Source organism: Cetorhinus maximus, chromosome 24, assembly GCF_964194155.1.
Source record: "Cetorhinus maximus chromosome 24, sCetMax3.hap1.1, whole genome shotgun sequence".
NCBI lineage: Eukaryota > Metazoa > Chordata > Chondrichthyes > Lamniformes > Cetorhinidae > Cetorhinus > Cetorhinus maximus.
The window spans coordinates 20,632,567-20,651,044 of NC_135902.1; the positions used below are offsets into that span (position 1 = coordinate 20,632,567).

Below are 18,478 nucleotides of genomic sequence, written 5' to 3' on the forward strand. Positions count from 1 at the left end.
TTTCTTAAATAAAGAGACCTAAACTGTACATAGCACTCCAGATGTGAGGAGCACACAGAGCAGGCACGAGTGACTGACAATTAGTACGGTTAACTCTTATTCAAAACTGAAGTGAGTTGTTGAAGTAAAATTTCTTTTGTCTGGAGTTGGTGTTATTTTTATATTTGTAGTGAAGTGAGAGCAGGACCCCTGAGTTAGGTAGGAAGGCAATGGCCAGGTGGTATTAATGCTGGTGGAGATACAGAGTGAGGGAGTGTTGGTGCACTGGGGAGCAGAGGGATGGTCCAGGTAAAATGTTCTCTGAGCTTTGACAGCCAGCAAAGGGGCTGGTGGGCGATTCCATTCCTGCTCTACATCCTGAACATCTCACTGCCCAGGTGCTGGTCAGGACTGGAAGATCGTAAAGTTATGGAGCATGCAGCAGATGACCACAAAGCTGGATACCCACTCAGGTCTACACTCGAAATCTCCTTTAGTAAGGTCCAGGCAGCAGGACCACTGCTTGAGCACGTCCACCATCTGTCTGCTCAATGAGATTTGTTGCGGCAACACGGCTTCCAGCAGCTGTGCCCAGGCTCCTGATTACTGCCAAGATAGTGGGCACAGGCCTAACTACTGCCACATGGCAGCTGGACATCGAGTGAGTGGAAACCCATTCTGTTGTTAAAGATACCAGAGCTGTGCTGAGGAGCACCCAAGGCAATGTGGTTGCAATATTTGGTGCCTTGTACCCTGGGAAAGTCTGTCATGCAGGAAAATTGCAGTGCTTTCTCCTGCTTCGTTGTCCTTACAGAGGGATGTGTAGATGTTCCCAGGCTGTAGAGAGCCTCAGTCACTTTTGTGGTCCAGTGGGGGATTGCAGAAGATTTTGCTGCTGTCACCTGTTGCAGCCTAGGCCATGTTCGAGACCATGTTGGCAATGACAGGACAGGTTAATCCCGTTCAGGCAACCCCAGTCCCCTGCCCCTCCACCATTGCCCTGTGTATGGCTGGGGTTCTGGCTGCAGGAGGTGAAGCCGCTTGATGACAAGTCTCCCTGGAGAAGTGAGGCCACCTCAGACATTGCTCCTATGTGCAGTCGAGGTTTGGGAAGAGCTCCTTGAAGATCCACTGTGAGTTGTCCAGGCCTCTCCTCCTCCTCCTCTCTCGTCTCCTAGCTCCTCTTCCTCTGTCCTGTCTTCCTTACAGTTCCCTCCTCTGCACCAGTCCCAAAGACGACTCCACCACATTCACTCTTGTCCGGAGGAAATTGTGGGGAAGATGGTGTGGGATAGGAGAGGGTTGGGGAGGAGAGTGATGGGGTGGGGTGGGCCAAGAGAGGAAGGGGGATCGTATTGGAAGGTGGCTGATGGTAAGTTTGGTGAGAACAGAGGGGCGTGGGGGGATACAAAGTTAGACAGGAAAGCAAGTTGTGAGGAGCATACAAAGAGTCTTTTTTTAATTCATTCATGGAATGTAGGTGTCGCTGCCTCAGCCAGCATTTATTGCCATCCCTAACTGCCCTTGTTCAGAGGGCATTTAAGAGTCAATCAGATTGCACAGACCAGGTGAGGACAGCAGATTTCCTTCCCAAAAGAACACTAGTGAACCAGATGAGTTTTTTTATAACAATCAGCAACAGTTTCATGGTCATCAGCAGACTTTTAATTCCAGAGTTTCATTGAATTCAAATGTCACCATCTGCTGTGGTGGGATTCGAACCCGAGTCTCCAGAGTATTGCCCTGGGTCTCTGGGATATTAGCTCAATGATAATACCACTAGGCCACCGCCTCTCTTCAAAGCCATAATGAGATAAGTGAGTGGGCAAAAATTTGGCAGATGGCATATAATGTCGGAAAATGTGACCTTGTCCAATTTGACAGGAAGAATTATTTAAATAGAGAGAGATTGTATAATGCTGCAGGACAGAGGGATCTGGACGTCCTTGTACATGAATCACAAAAAGTCAGCATTCAGGTACAGTAATAATTAGGAAGGCAAATGGAATGTTAACCTTTATTGCAAGGGGAATGGATTATAAAAGTAGGGAAATGTTGCTACAGCTGTACAGGGCATTAGTGAGACCGCATCTGGAGCACTGTTTACAGTTTTGGTCTCCTTACTTAAGGAGGAATACACTTGCATTGGAAGCAATTCAGAGAAGGTTCACTAGACTGATTCATGGGATGAAGGGGTTGTCTTATGAGGAAAGGTTGAGTGGGTTAGGTCTATACTCATTGGTGTTTAAAGGAATCAGATGTGATCTTATAAGATTGATAGAGTAGATGCTGAGAGGATGTTTCACAGCTCATGGGGGAATCTAGAATTAAGGAGGTACAGTTTAAAAATAAGGAGCCTCCAATTTAAGACAGAGATGAGGAGGAATTTCTTCTCTCAGAGGGCCGTTGCCTTTGGAATTCTCTTCCACAGAGAGCAGTGGAGGCTGGGTTATTGAATATATCTTTGCCTACCTTGAAGAAGTACTGCTCTTCTCTCCAACAGGATTTCCGCTTGTCTCTTTTGCCTTGTTCACCTTCATTGCTTTCCATTTCTCTCCTGGTATTTGACAAGGTGTTTACTAAAACTCGCTTTCACAGCCATATTTCCTTCCTCAGTGACTGTCTCCATCTCCGACTTACCCCACGTGGATTCCAACTGAAGTTCCATCCCTCATGTTTCGAACCCACCCAGGATTACAGGTATCTCCGGGACAAACAACGCTCCTTGGACTGAGATCCTGAGATCCACACTCAGTGCCATGCACCACCATATGAACACACTCGACCTCTCCCTCCAGTAGCACTGACTCACCCTATCTCTAAGCTGTCCTTGCCCCCAGTTTCACTTATTCTTCGTCTCATCCAATACCTCAACAAGAAACTTTGTCTCTTACTTTCAGGTGCAAAGGAACGCAAGCTCCAACAACTCATCGACACCAACGCCCATCCAGGACCCTCCACCCCTGCCTGTCCCTCTGTCCCCATCCTGTCTTCCAATCCCAGCCCCAGCCGTGTATTCACCTTAACCCCTGACCTTCCCCTCTCTGATGCTGAATCTTCATTTTCATTTTCATACCCTTACGCCCTCACCTCAATGAATTTCAGGCTCGGCACGATGCTGAACTCTTCTTCCGCCACCTTCATCTCCACGCTCAGTTCTTTGGGCAGGAGTCCTCTCCCCATTCAATGGATCCTTTTACCCGCCTCCAATATTCTCCCTCCACCTGGACCCCTCCCTCTGGATTCTTACCTGCTCTTGATCTTTTCATTGAAAATTGTCGGCATGACATCAGTCGTCTCAATTTCTCTGCTCCTCTCACCCACTCTAACCTGTATCTCTCTGAACTTGCCGCACTCCGTTCTCTCAAGTCCAACCCTAACATTGTCATCAAACCTGCTGACAAGGGTGGTGCTGTTGTTGTCTGGCGCACTGACCTCTACCTCGCAGAGGCTGAGCGTCAACTCGCAGACACTTCCTCCTACCTCCACCTGGACCCTGACCCCACCGCTGAACATCAAGCCATTGTTTCCAGGACTGTCACTGACCTCATCTCCTCTGGAGATCTTCTCTCCACAGCTTCCAACCTCAGAGTCTCCCAACCTCGGACGGCCCGCTTCTACCTCCTACCCAAAATCCACAAACAAGACTGTCCCGGCAGACCGATCGTGTCAGCCTGTTCCTGCCCCACGGAACTCATTTCTTGCTATCTTGACTCCATTCTCTCTCCCCTTATCCAGTCCCTTCCCACCTACATCCGTGATTCCTCTGACGCCCTACATCATATCAACAATTTCCAGTTCCCTGGCTCCAACCGCCTCCTCTTCACCATGGACGTCCAATCCCTCTACACTTCCATCCCCCCACCAGGATGGTCTGAGGGCTCTCCGCTTCTTCCTTGAACAGAGGCCCGAACTATCCCCATCCACCACTACTCTCCTCCGTCTGGCTGAACTTGTTCTCACACTGAACAATTTCTCCTTTAACTCCTCTCACTTCCTCCAAATAAAAGGTGTGGCTATGGGTACCCGCATGGGCCCCAGTTATGCCTGTCTCTTTATGGGGTATGTGGAACATTCCTTGTTCCAGTCCTACTCAGGCCCCCTCCCACAACTCTTTCTCTGGTATATCGATGACTGCTTCGGTGCTGCTTCATGCTCTCATCTGGACCTGAAAAAATTTATTAATTTTGCTTCCAATTTCCACCCCTCCATTATTTTCACATGGTCCATCACTGACACTTCCCTTCCCTTCCATGACCTCTCTTTCTTAATTTCTGGTGATAGACTGTCCACCAATATTCATTACAAGCCTACTGACTCCCGCAGCTACCTCGACTACAGCTCCTCACACCCCGCTTCCTGTAAGGACTCCATACCATTCTCTCAGTTCCTTCGCCTCCGTCGCACCTGTTCTGATGATGCCACTTTCCAAAACAGTTCCTCTGACATGTCCTCCTTCTTCCTTAACCGAGGTTTTCCACCCACGGTCGTTGACAGGGCCCTCAATCATCTCCGGCCCATCTCCCGCGCATCCGCCCTCACACCTCCCTCTCCCTCCCAGAACCATGATAGGGTTCCCCTTGTCCTTTCTCATCACCCCACCAGCCTCCGCATTCAAAGGATCATCCTCCGCCATTTTCGCCAACTCCAGCATGATGCCACCACCAAACGCATCTTCCCTTCACCCTCCCCGCCCCATCGACATTCCGTAGGGCCCGTTCCCTCGGGGATACCCTGGTCCACTCCTCCATCACCCCCTACACCTCAACCCCCTCCCACGGCACCTTCCTATGCAGTCGCAGAAGGTGCAACACCCGCCCCTTTACTACCCACCTCCTCACTGTCCAAAGGCCCAAACACTCCTTTTAAGTGAAGCAGCACTTCACTTGCACTTCCCTCAATTTAGTCTACTGCATTCGCTGCTCCCAATGCGGTCTCCTCTACATTGGAGAGACCAAACGCAGACTGGGTGACCGCTTTGTGGAACACCTTCGGTCTGTCCGCAAGCATGACCCAGACCACCCTGTCGCTTGCCATTTCAACACACCACCCTGCTCTCATGCCCACATGTCCATCCTTGGCCTGCTGCAATGTTCCAGTGAAGCTCAACGCAAACTGGAGGAACAGCACCTCATCTTCCGATTAGGCACTTTACAGCCTTCTGAACTTAATATTGAGTTCAATAACTTCAGATCATGAACTCTCTCCTCCATCCCCATCCCCTTTCCAATCCCCCTTTTTCTAATATTTATAATTTTTTATATATATATAATTTTTAGTCTATTATTTTCTTTTCCCACCTATTTCTATTATTTGTAAATTTATTTGCATTTATTGTTTTATCTCCACCTTTTAGCCTATTTCGATCCCTTCCCCCCACCCCACCCCCACTAGGGCTATCTGTCACTTGCTCGTCCTGCTTTCTACCCTTAATGTCATCATTAGCACATTCCTTAGCTAATATCACCACCGTCAACACCCCTTTGTCCTTTTGTCTATGACATCTTTGGCAATCTCTTCTTTGCCTCCACCTATCACTGGCCCTCTATCCAGCTCTATCTGTCCCACCCCCCTCAACCAGCTTATATTTCACCTCATTTCTATTTTTCCTTAGTTCTGATGAAGGGTCATACGGACTCGAAACGTTAACTGTGCTCCTCTCCGCAGTTGCTGTCAGACCTGCTGAGTTTTTCCAGCTATTTTTGTTTTTGAATCTTTTTCCTTTATTTTTCATGGGATGTGGGCATCACTGGCAAGACCAACATTTGTTACCCATTCCTAATTGCCCTTGAACAGAATTGAGTGGCTTGCTCGACCATTGCAGAACACGGTTAAGAGTCAACCACATTTCTGTCAGCCTGGAGTCACATGTAGACTGAACTCGATAAGGATGGCAGATTTCCTTCCCTAAAATACATTAGTGAACTAGATGGGTTTTTATAAGAATAGGAGGTGGCTGGCATGGCCAGCATTATATTCCAGATTTATTATCAATTGAATTTAAACTTCATCAGCTGCCATGGTGGGATTTGAACCAACATTAGCCTGGGCATTAGGGCATTAGCCCACGTCACTGGGCTATTAGTCTAGCGACATTCCATTTTGCCACCATGTCCCTCATTCAAGGCTGAGTTAGACAGGTTTTTGATTGTCAAGGGAGTCAAGGGCTATGGCAGGAGTTAAGGCCACAATCAAATCAGCCATGATTTTATTGAATGGCAGGGCAGGCTTGCTGGGTGGAATGGCCAACTCCTGCTCCTATTTCCTATCATCTTATGGCTGTGATGAGGAGAAATTTCCTGATTCAAAGAATTGTGAATCTTTGGAATTGTCTACCCCAGAGGGTTATGGATGCTTCATCGTCGAATATACTTAAGGCTGGGTTAGACAGATTTTTGGTCTCTCAGGAATCAAAGGAACAAGTAGGAAAGTGGAGTTGAAGCCCAAGGTCAGCCATGATCGTGTTGAATGACAAAGCAGGCTCGAGGGGCTGAATGGTCTAGTCCTGTCCCTCCTATTAATTACATTGCTTATTTTCTTATTCAATAGCCCATTTCATCTGTGTTCCTGGGGACAACTTTCTAGGATCTTCCATAGAAAGTTATTTATTTCAGTTGGGAGTATCCAACATAGCAGCTCTGTCCTGTAGTAAGCAATACAAAGGGCACTGAGGCCAGGTGGAGTGTTTCAGACCCAGGGTGAAGAGCTGTGAAATCCTCCCCTTCCCCCAGCACATTAAATCAATGTGAGGAAAACACCAATTTTTTATTTAATCAGATGGAATTGATCACAAAAATAACTGGAATGTTTTCATGTTCCCTGACTCAAGCTTTACCTGTAAACAACTGCTAAGTATTAAATTCCTGCCTTTCCTGAATTGGACTATTGCCTCAGAGTCAGAAGGTTGTGGGTTCAAGTCCCACACAAGAGACTTGAGCACAGAATTCAGGCTGACACTCCTAGTGCAGTACTGAGGGAGTGCCGTCTTTCACATGAGATGTTAAACCGAGGTCCCATCTGCTCTCTCAGGTGGATGTAAAAGAGCAGGGGAATTATCTCTGGAGGCCTGGGTCAATATTTGTCCCTTAACTAACTGCTAAAACTGATTATGTGGTTATCACTTTGCTGTTTGTGGGATCTTGCTCTGTACAAATTGGCTGCTGTGTATCCTACATTACAACAGTGACCACACTTCAGAAGATCCTTATCAGCTGGTGAAAGGGGCTGGTTAAATGCAGGTTCTTTCTTTTCTCACAACCCTGTTTGCCCCACTCCTTATCCCAGCCACATTTTAAATTTTCATCACCTTGCATAAACTAATTCTCAATGGTTAAGAGCTAATCTCACAGGAAAGGTGATTTTTCTACATCACGTTTTGTTTTCATGCTTCGTTCCGATGCCTTTCATAGTCAAATAGCCCGCTGACACTCCCAGTTGGGACTCTCTCACCATCCTCCAGCCCGAGTGAATGTGTTCAAGATGGGAGGGGGTCGGGAGGGTGACAGATTACAAATTACGATCATTAACACATGAGAGCAACTGAACAGGTTTCTCTCCTCAGACTGCTCAGCATTTTACCTGAGCAAATGTCTCTTAAACTGAGACACTTTAAACTCAGGCACTCCGCTCTCATTAGTTAACATAACCTGGGTCATCTGGTGAATCCAGCTGTGGTAAACTGCTGATTGGAGTTAGATTCCCACCCATCACCAGTCTACCCTTAAAGGCAGAAATATCAAAGATCAGAGTTAGACAGGTTAAATTAATTGGGGTATTTATTCACAAATTAAACATCAATAAAGCATAACTAAATGAGTGTATACATTTACTCCCTGAATGTATACACTTACTCCCCTGTGTGGGAAATCCCCCTTTCCTCTACACTCCCAGTACACGATGCAGCCCTTTGCTTACGCTGCTTGAAAGAGAAGACAGCAGGAAGGGAGACAAAATCCCTCCGGATAATGTTCTGCTGCCCTCACCAGTGCTCTGCTGGGAGTAGCCGGGGAATACAGCCAATTCCTCGATCAGAATTGGTCAACAGTTAACAATCTACTCCAAATAACAGCTGGAGGGTGACCAGGAGAGTGTTTGGGAGAGTGACTGAGAGAGTGACCAGGAGAGTGACAAGGAGAGTGACCAGAAGTGCCTGAGAGAGTGACCAGGAGAGTGACTGGGAGAGTGACTGGGAGATTGACTGGGTGAGTGACCAAGAGTGACTGGGAGAGAGGCTTGGAGAGTGACCGAGAGAGACCGGGAGAGCGACTGGAAGAGTGACCAGGAGAGTGATCGGGTGAGTGACCGAGACAGTGACTGCAAGATCTTATTGGGAGTATGACTGGGAGTGACCAGGTGAGTGATTGGGTGAGTGACCAGGGTAGTGACTGGTGGAGAGTGACTGGGAGAGTGCTGAGAGAGTGGCGGGGAGAGTGACCAAAAGAGTAACTGGGAGAGTGACTGAGAGAATGACTAAGAGTGACAGAGTGTGACTGGGAGAGTGGCTTGGAGAGAGAGTGGAGAATGACTGGGAGCATATCTAAAAGAGGTGACTTAGAGAGTGACTGAGGGAGTGACCAGGAGAGTGGCCAGGTGAGTGAGTGGCAGAGTGACTGGGAGAGTGACTGAGAGTAACCAGGAGGTCACTACTGCAGGGCATTGCTAGAGATTGAATCAATCTCCCTGCACCCTGCATTAAAACATCAGTCGGGCTGATATTGCCCAGTATTATTTGAGCCAATGGAGTTGCAGATTTAAGCAATTGCTGATCTCAATGCTCATATCTCATCTTCCACACCCGCAGGTCCTAGCTGGCGAGGTCCTGCCTGCCATTCAGCTGTGATTGCTAAAGAGCAATTTTGTAAGTCTGAACATTTGTAAGTCTCGCTGACAGTAACCATCAGAAATTCCACAGGCTATCTGTGATTTTCCAGCCATTAATGGTTTATAGAAAACTATTTTCCCTCTTTTGTACTTCCTGGGTGCCGTTTGACCAAATAATTTAAATGTTTGTATTATTTTCACTAGTGGCTGCCCTGACCAGTAGAGCTGGTACCACCAGTCAGAACCAGTACCTCTGTGTAGATCAGGAGCCAAGTGTGAGAGGGGAGAGTTTATACCATTCAACAAGCCGTCCAATTGGATTACTTGTATTGTGACTCGGACATGCACTCCCTCCTGGTTGGCATTACTCAATTGAGCAATTGCCTGGGGAATTGTCAATAAAAATAAGGTGACGTGTAACTGGTTCAGGCAAATAGGATCGAACCAGCGGATGTGCTATTCACTGAGTTTGTGCTGGTCTCAGTCAGGGTACAGCAGGTCATCTGTTCCTTGCCTCTTGCACAAAGAAAGACCTGCAATTCTATAGTGCCCTTCACCTCCTCAGGATGCCCCAAAGAGCATTAAAGACAATGAAGCATTTTTGGAAGTGTAGTCACTGTTGTAATGAAGGAAAATGCAGCCAATTTGTGCACAGCAAGCTCCCACAAACAGTAATGTGATAACAATTAGATTAACCTATTATTTAGGAATGTTGACTGAAAGATAAGTATTGGCCAGGACTCAAGGATAACTCCATTGATCGTCTTCAAACACATCCACCTGAAAGTTTAACATTGCGTCATAGAGATGGCATCTCTGACACTGCAGCACTCCCTCAGTATTACACAGGAGTGTTAGCCTCAATTTTGAGGAGGATTTAACCCACGATCTTCTGACTCACGTGAGAGTGCTACACACCTGACCCTTGTACTGTGTCACAGCCAACATTTACCCAAACAGCCACGCTTTAATGGGTGAGCTCTGAACTACTGCTGTTGGTAGGATTTCAACCAATGAGGGTCCAAGTACTATAGAAAGTGAACTATCATTGTAACACTAAAACAAAAACAGAATTACCTGGAAAAACTCAGCAGGTCTGGCAGCATCGGTGGAGAAGAAATCAGTTAACGTTTCGAGTCTTCATGACCCTTCGGCAGAACTGAGTATAGTTAGGAGAAAGGTGAAATATAAGCTGGTCTAAGGTGGGGGGGGCGGGGGGAGAGAGAAGTTGAGGGTGGGATGATTGTGGAGATCAGCAAGCAGTGATAGGAGCAGATAATCAAAAGATGTCACAGACAAAAGGATCAAAGAGGTGTTGAAGGTGGTGATATTGTCTAAGAAAAGTGCTAATTAAGAATGGAAGACAGGATACTCAAGGTACAGCTCTAGTGGGGGTGGGGTGGAAAGACTAACAAAGTTTTAGTTTTAGATTTAAAAATAATGGAAATAGGTGGGAAAAGAAGAATCTATATAAATTATTGAAAACAAAAAGGGAGGGGGGAGAAACGGGGTGGGGATGGGAGGAGGGGGAGTTTAAGATCTAAAGTTGTTGAATTCAATATTCAGTCCGGAAGGCTGTAAAGTGCCTAGTCGGAAGATGAGGTGCTGTTCCTCCAGTTTGCGTTGGGCTTCACTGGAACAATACAGCAAGCCAAGGACAGACATGTGGGCAAGAGAACAGGGTGGAGTGTTAAAATGGCAAGCGACAGGAAGGTTTGGGTCTTTCTTGCGGACAGACCGCAGGTATTCTGCAAAGCGGTTGCCCAGTTTGCGTTTGGTCTCTCCAATGTAGAGGAGACTCGCAGACACTTCCTCCTACCTCTCCCTGGACCATGACCCCACCACAGAACATCAAGCCATTGTTTCCAGGACTGTCACTGACCTCATCTCCTCTGGAGATCTTCCTCCCACAGCTTCCAACTTGATAGTCGCCCAACCTCGGACGGCCCGCTTCTACCTCCTACCCAAAATCCACAAACAGAACTGTCCTGGCAGACCCATCGTGTCCTGTTCCTGTTCCTGCCCCACGGAACTCATTTCTCGTTATCTTGACTCCCTTCTCTCTCCCCTTGTCCAGTCCCTTCCCACCTACATCCGTGATTCCTCTGACACCTTACGTCACATCAACAATTTCCAGTTCCCTGGCCCCAACCGCTTCCTCTTCACCATGGATGTCCAATCCCTCTACACCTCCATCCCCCACCAGGATGGTCTGAGGGCCCTTAGCTTCTTCCTTGAACAGAGGCCCCAACAATCCCCATCCACCACTACTCTCCTCCGTCTGGCTGAACTTGTTCTCACACTGAACAATTTCTCCTTTAACTCCTCTCACTTCCTCCAAATAAAAGGTGTGGCTATGGGTACCCGCATGGGCCCCAGCTATGCCTGTCTCTTTATGGGGTATGTGGAACATTCCTTGTTCCAGTCCTACTCAGGCCCCCTCCCACAACTCTTTCTCCGGTACATCGATGATTACTTCGGTGCTGCTTCATGCTCTCGTCGGGACCTGGAAAAATTTATTAATTTTGCTTCCAATCTCCACCCCTCCATCATTTTCACATGGTCCATCTCTGACACTTCTCTTCCCTTCCTTGACCTCTCTGTCTCAATTTCTGATGATAGACTGTCCACCAATATCCATTACAAGCCTACCGACTCCCACAGCTACCTCGACTACAGCTCCTCACACCCCGCTTCCTGTAAGGACTCCATCCCATTCTCTCAGTTCCTTCGCCTCCGTCGCATCTGTTCTGATGACGCTACCTTCAAAAACAGCTCCTCTGACATGTCCTCCTTCTTCCTTAACCGAGGTTTTCCACCCACGGTCGTTGACAGGGCCCTCAACCGTGTCCGGCCCATATCCAGCGCATCCTCCCTCACGCCTTCTCCTCCTTCCCAGAAACATGATAGGGTCCCCCTTGTCCTCACTTATCACCCCACCAGCCTCCGCATTCAAAGGATCATCCTCCGCCATTTCCGCCAACTCCAGCATGATGCCACCACCAAACACATCTTCCCTTCACCCCCCCTGACGGCATTCCGTAGGGATCGTTCCCTCCGGGACACCCTGGTCCACTCCTCCATCACCCCCTACTCCTCAACCCCCACCTATGGCACCTCCCCATGCCCACGCAGAAGATGCAACACCTGCCCCTTTACTACCCACCTCCTCACCGTCCAAGGGCCCAAACACTCCTTTCAAGTGAAGCAGCATTTCACTTGCATTTCCCCTAAATTAGTCTACTGCATTCGTTGCTCCCAATGCGGTCTCCTCTACATTGGAGACCAAACGCAAACTGGGCGACCGCTTTGCAGAACACCTGCTGTCTGTCCGCAAGAAAGACCCAAACCTCCCTGTCGCTTGCCATTTTAACACTCCACCCTGTTCTCTTGCCCACATGTCTGTCCTTGGCTTGCTGCATTGTTCCAGTGAAGCCCAACGCAAACTGGAGGAACAGCACCTCATCTTCCGACTAGGCACTTTACAGCCTTCCGGGCTGAATATTGAATTCAACAACTTTAGATCTTAAGCTCCCCCTCCCCCCATCCCCACCCCATTTCTCCCCCCTCCCTTTTTGTTTTCAATAATTTATATAGATTCTTCTTTTCCCACCTATTTCCATTATTTTTAAATCTAAAACTAAAACTTTGTTAGTCTTTCCACCCCACCCCCACTAGAGCTGTACCTTGAGTATCCTGTCTTCCATTCTTAATTAGCACTTTTCTTAGACAATATCACCACCTTCAACACCTCTTTGATCCTTTTGTCTGTGACATCTTTTGATTATCTGCTCCTATCACTGCTTGCTTATCTCCACAATCACCACACCCTCAACTTCTCTCTCTCCCCCCGCACCCCCACCTTAGACCAGCTTATATTTCACCTTTCTCCTAACTATACTCAGTTCTGCCGAAGGGTCATGAAGACTCGAAACGTTAACTGATTTCTTCTCCACCGATGCTGCCAGACCTGCTGAGTTTTTCCAGGTAATTCTGTTTTTGTTTTGGATTTCCAGCATCCGCAGTAGCTTTTAGCTTTTTGTTTTTATCATGTAACACTCCCTTAAACAATCCTGTAACCCCTCTATAAACAGCTGTGTAATTCCCCTTTAAACAATTGTCTCTTATCTCCTAAACAGTTTTGCAATTCCCATTTAAACAGTTGTATAATTGCCCTTTTAAAATTGTGTATTTCCCCTTTAAACAATTGTCCAATTCCTCTTTAGACAATAGTGTAACTCTCTTTAAACATTGTGCAATGCGCATTAAACAATTATGTATTTCTTATTAATCAGTTATGCCATTGAACATTTCTGTAACTCGCCTTTAAACAATTGTGTGATTTCCCCTTTAAGCAATTGTCCAATTCTCCTTTAAACAGTAGTTTAGTTCCTCTTAAACAGTTAGTAATTCCCCTTTAAATGGTTGTGTAATGCTCAGTATCTTTGAAGGCGATTGAGGGTGCCCAATATTGAGAGGACACTGCACTGCTAAGCAGCCTGTCCACCTCCTCACTGAATACCCACTAACTCAGTTAGCTGTGGTGCATTGACCATCAGTTCTTCATATTTGTCAATGAACAAGCGAAGGCGAGAGAGATAGTTGTCTTCATTGTAAGGGATGTTGTGTTGTTTGAAGTACTTTGATACGATAGGCTTCACCTGTTAGCAATAAAAGGATGAGATTCAGAAAGAGCAGCAAATCAATATTCAGCTTTTTTCCTTGGGAATATACAGGGTCACCAAAATGTCACTGACACTATAACAACCCATATCTCTAGCACCCTAACTCTCCCATCACTCTAGCACCCTAATTCTCCCATCACTCTAGCACCCTAACTCTCCCATCACTCTAGCTCCCTAACTCTCCCATCACTCTAGCTCCCTAACTCTCCCATCACTCTAGCTCCATAACTCTCCCATCAATCCAGCACCCTAACTCTCCCATCACTCTAGCTCCCTAACCCTCCCATCACTCTAGCTCCCTAACTCTCCCATCACTCTAGCACCCTAATTCTCCCATCACTCTAGCTCCCTAACTCTCCCATCACTCTAGCTCCCTAACTCTCCCATCACTCTAGCACCCTAATTCTCCCATCACTCCAGCACCCTAACTCTCCGATAACTCCAGCACCCTAACTCTCCCATTCACTCTAGCACCCTAACTCTCCCATCATTTTAGCACCCTATCTCTCCCATAACTCCAGCACCCTAATTCTCCCATCACTCTAGCACCCTAACTCTCCCATAACTCCAGCACCCTAACTCTCCCATCACTTCAGCACCCTAACTCGCCCATCACTCTAGCACCCTAACTCGCCCATCACTCTAGCACCCTAACTCTTCCATCACTCTAGCACCCTAACTCTCCCATCACTCCAGCACCCTAACTCGCCCATCACTCTAGCTCCCTGTCATGAAGCTATTAATGTATATAATGGAATTATTTATTGGAAATTATTTTTTTTAAGTAGAGGTTTAGTCTGTGGGTGTGTCCTAACTGGATTAAAGCCAGCTAGCCTGGGTGCTTTGATGTATAGTAGTTTTGAGATGTAAACAGAGAGGTAGAGGTACATTTGCAATTTGTTGAATAGAGCACTCAAGAAGAGAATGAAATCTTGTGCCTGGCCAAGCAATACGTTTATATTACTAATAAACTTGGTACTATGAAAAGGGTTTTATTGTTAGAAGAGGTGGAGTTCAAAAGGCCTGGTGATACAATGAGAATTTACATTCTTTGAGCTGTGTTGGGTATAACAGAACGCAGTTTTGTGTGTGCAGGGCAGAGGCATGTAACATGAAAGCAGCTGTAAGCTTACAATTGTCTGCACAGGAACCAAAGTGAAAGGAACCTCATTTTGAATTTGTAAGGTGAAAATGCTTTGCCTGGTTTAAGTCTATGGGTTGTTATTGCCTTAGTGGAGATTGGTTTGGGAATTTGTTAAAAAATTATGATAGTAGTAATTTGTAGCCATGTGTATATGTTTAACTTGTGTAAATTAATAAACGTCTCATGTAGTTTGATATAAAAACCTCTCGAGAATTGGTCGTCTTATTCCTGAATTTAGAGCTGCATCTCAAACATACCAATTGAAGATATAGGATATGACAGTTGTTTAAAGTTTTCCCCTGGGATTTTAAATAACAGCCTTTACCAACTGCTGTGTCATAAAACTCCCTAACTCTTCCATCATACTAGCACCCTAACTCCCCCATCACTCTAGCTCCCTAACTCTTCCATCATACTAGCACCCTAACTCTCCCATCACTGTAGAACCCTACTTCTCCCATCACTCTAAAAACCTAAATCTCCCATCACTCTAGCACCCTAATTCTCCCATCACTCTAGCTCCCTAGCTCTCCCATTATTCCAGCACCCTAACTCTCCCATCACTGTAGAACCCTACTTCTCCCATCACTCTAAAAACCTAAATCTCCCATCACCCTAGCACCCTACCTCCCCCATCACTCTAGAACCCTAACTCTCCCATAACTCTACCTTCAGACACATGTTGTCAGACAATGTGGGGAACAGATGATGCTCCACATGGCAGTTGATGATTGAGTGTCCGAAGGACCAATCCAACAGCATGTTCCGAGGCAGGTTCAACACTCCATAGGCCATCTGGTAGATTCGCTTTGGCTTCTTTGTAGGAGAGAACATCGCCAATCCAATATGCTTTGAAAAATAATTTTGAAAGTCTTAAATAATCCATCTTCTGACACATATTTTGGGACTGGATGGCATCATGGGTTAGACTGTGGAATTTCACCCAGATATAAATCTAGGCTTGACTAAAACATTCATTTTATGATGATTAAAGGATTCTATAGGGTAGGTAGAGAAACGCTTTATTTAGTTGGGAGTCCAGAACAAGGGGACATAATCTTACTATTAGCGATGGACCGATCAGGGGCGATGTTAGGAATCGATTCTTCACATAAAGGGTAGTGGAAAGCTGGAGCTCTCTCCCCCAAAAGTCTGTTGAGACTGGGAGTCAATTGAAAATTTTAGAACTGAGATCAACAGATGTTGTTGAGTGAGGTTCTTAAGGGATGAGGAGCCAAAGTGGTAAATGGAGTTATCCTAGAGGTCAGTCATGACCTAATTGCATGGTGGAGCAGGCGGGAGTGATCATTTGCCTCTCCCTGTTCCAGTGTTCCTTATCACTGACACACTTCAACAGAAAGTGATATGGGGAGGCTGAGTCCAGTGTCTTATTCACCCCTACACCGCCCCACCCCAACCACACACCCCGCCCAACACTTCCCGCCACTCCCACAAGACTCAAAAGTGATTTATTTACAAAGGATTAATTGTGAAGTGGGTAATGGTGATCTCAGGTTTACATGGCATTACATAATTGTCATGGTTACCTCATTGTATCATAATAGACAGGATTGCGTGAGAATTATCGCTGCATTGACCAGAGATAAAGATTCATTTTTTAAAGGGACAGCATATTGTAGTCAGAATGGTTAGATTTCATTGGAAAACCAGGTAAGTAGGAAAGGCACATAGTGCCTGAGAGTGACAGAGATTAGGGAAAGTTTTGATAAGTTATAAAGTTGAAGACTGTGGGAGGAAGGAGTTATGGGGGCGGGGGTGGTGGGTGGGAATGAGGAGTTCCATAGTTATAGAAATGAGAAAGACTGAGTTAAGAATGGGGGTGATGGAGTGAGTTAAGACTGGGGGGGGATAGAGTAAGTTAAGATTGGGGGGATGGAGTAAGTTAAGATTGGGGGGATGGAGTGAGTTAAGGGGGGGTGATGGAGTGAGTCTTGAGTATTCAGACTGTGTGTATTGGGCTGTTTACAGTTTGGGGTGAACAAGAGAGTAAAGTTCAGAAAAACATTAACCAGCCAGTGCACAATCAGTCAATTAGAGATTAGCGAGGCTGCAGGAGATGTTGCAATAAATCTCCCTGCCAAAGAGAGACTACATTTGCCAACATGATTGCACCAACACATTCCTCACACCCAAATCCTACCTGAAATATATTGACATGTATGTATGGAATGGAGTAAATAGCTTTGTAAAACAGCATACAGAGGAATGCTGAGAGCAGTGATTGGAAACCGGACACATGCATTAGGAACCAGCAGTGGACCCACATCCCCAGGGTGATTGCCGAGAGTGTCCTGATGGCTGTTGTCATTGGCTGATCCTGGATCAATCCTGGCAAAAGAATTCACGACATCAGCTTCTGTCCAATAGTTTGTATCTGTGCTTGACTCCCCACAGCTCCACACTGAACAGACTGGATCCCAGATCTTAGAAAGGACACATCGTATCTTTCATATCCAGGACATTCCAAAGTGCTTCACTGCCAGTGAGATCCTTTTGAAAACAAATCACTCCTTTTTTATCAGCTAAAGTAGAAGTTAATTCACACACAGCAAGATCTCACAATGGATATAGGGTAAATGATCAGATAATGTGTATTACTGATGCTGGTTGTGGGATAAATATTGGCCAGGACAACAGGAAACTCCCCTACTCTTCTTTCAAGTGTCATGGGTTCTTTTAATAAATATAAAAACAAAAAGCTAAAAGCTCAGTTCTGCCGAAGGGCCATGAAGGCTCGAAACGTTAACTGATTTCTTCTCCGCCGATGCTGCCAGACCTGCTGAGTTTTTCCAGGTAATTCTGTTTTTGTTATGGGTTCTTTTAAGTTCATCTGAGAGGACATCTCATCCAAAAGATGACATAATTGCATTTATATAGAATCTTACACAGCATCCCAAAGTGCTTTACATCTGATTAAGTGTAGTTCCTGTTGTAATATAGGAAACATGGCAGCCAATTTGTGCACAGCAAGCTCCCGCAAACAGCAGTGTGATGCTGACCAGATGATCTGTTTTGGTGACGTTGACTGAGGGATAAATATTGGCCAGAGCACTGGCCCTTCTTTGAAATAGTGCCATGGGATCTTTTACATCCACCTGAGAGGGCAAACAGAGTTCAATTTCTAACTGTTCCTCCAGCGTTTGTACCTCCAAGTTTGACCAATTCTTTCGCAGATCTCTGTTTGAAAGCCTGACTCTGAGTTTCCCTTTATTTCCTTTTATTCCCCTTTGAAAGAGAAGACTGGGATCAAAGGACTTTCGAACACAATGGGTGTAAGGTGCTTTTAAATTACTGGACAAGTTAATAAATTGCTCATGGTTTACACCTGAGGGATAAAGCTTCAATTCTGTGTATTAACCATCTTTCAATACAATGCCTTTAGTTTAAAACAAAATCAAAATCAAATCCTTACTGTTGAATTTTTAAAATTCATTTACGGGATGTGGGCTTTGCTGGCTATGCCAACATTTTTTGTCCATCCCTAATTGCCCTTGAGAAGGTGGTGGGGAGCTGCCTTCTTGAACCGCTGCAGTCCATGTGGTGTAGGTACACCCACAGTGCTGTTAGGGAGGGAGTTCCAGGATTTTGACCCAGTGACAGTGAAGGAGCTGTGATATATTTCCAAATCAGGATGGTACGTGACTTGGAGGGCAACTTCCAAGTGGTTGTGTTCCCATCTATCTGCTGTCCTTGACCTTCTAGATGGTAGTGGTTGTGGGTTTGGAAGGTGCTGTCGAAGGAGCCTTGGTGAATTCCTGCAGTGCATCTTGTAGATGGTACACACTGCTGCTACTGTACGTCGGTGGTGGAGGGAATGAATGTTTGTGGA

At 46.1% G+C, this 18,478-nt stretch overlaps 1 protein-coding gene across 1 annotated transcript in view; it reads right to left on the reverse strand.

The window, feature by feature from the left end:
• Positions 1-12,879: 12,879 nt before the first annotated feature.
• The window catches only part of fads6 (fatty acid desaturase 6), a 37,073-nt gene continuing 31,474 nt past the window's right edge, over positions 12,880-18,478 (reverse strand). The window contains exons 4-6 of the mRNA XM_078570827.1: positions 16,790-16,977; positions 15,298-15,477; positions 12,880-13,460 (exon numbers count right to left, since the gene is read on the reverse strand). Of these exons, the coding sequence (XP_078426953.1) occupies positions 13,311-13,460; positions 15,298-15,477; positions 16,790-16,977 (518 nt within the window). The 3' untranslated portion in view covers positions 12,880-13,310. The remainder of the gene's footprint in view (positions 13,461-15,297; positions 15,478-16,789; positions 16,978-18,478) is intronic.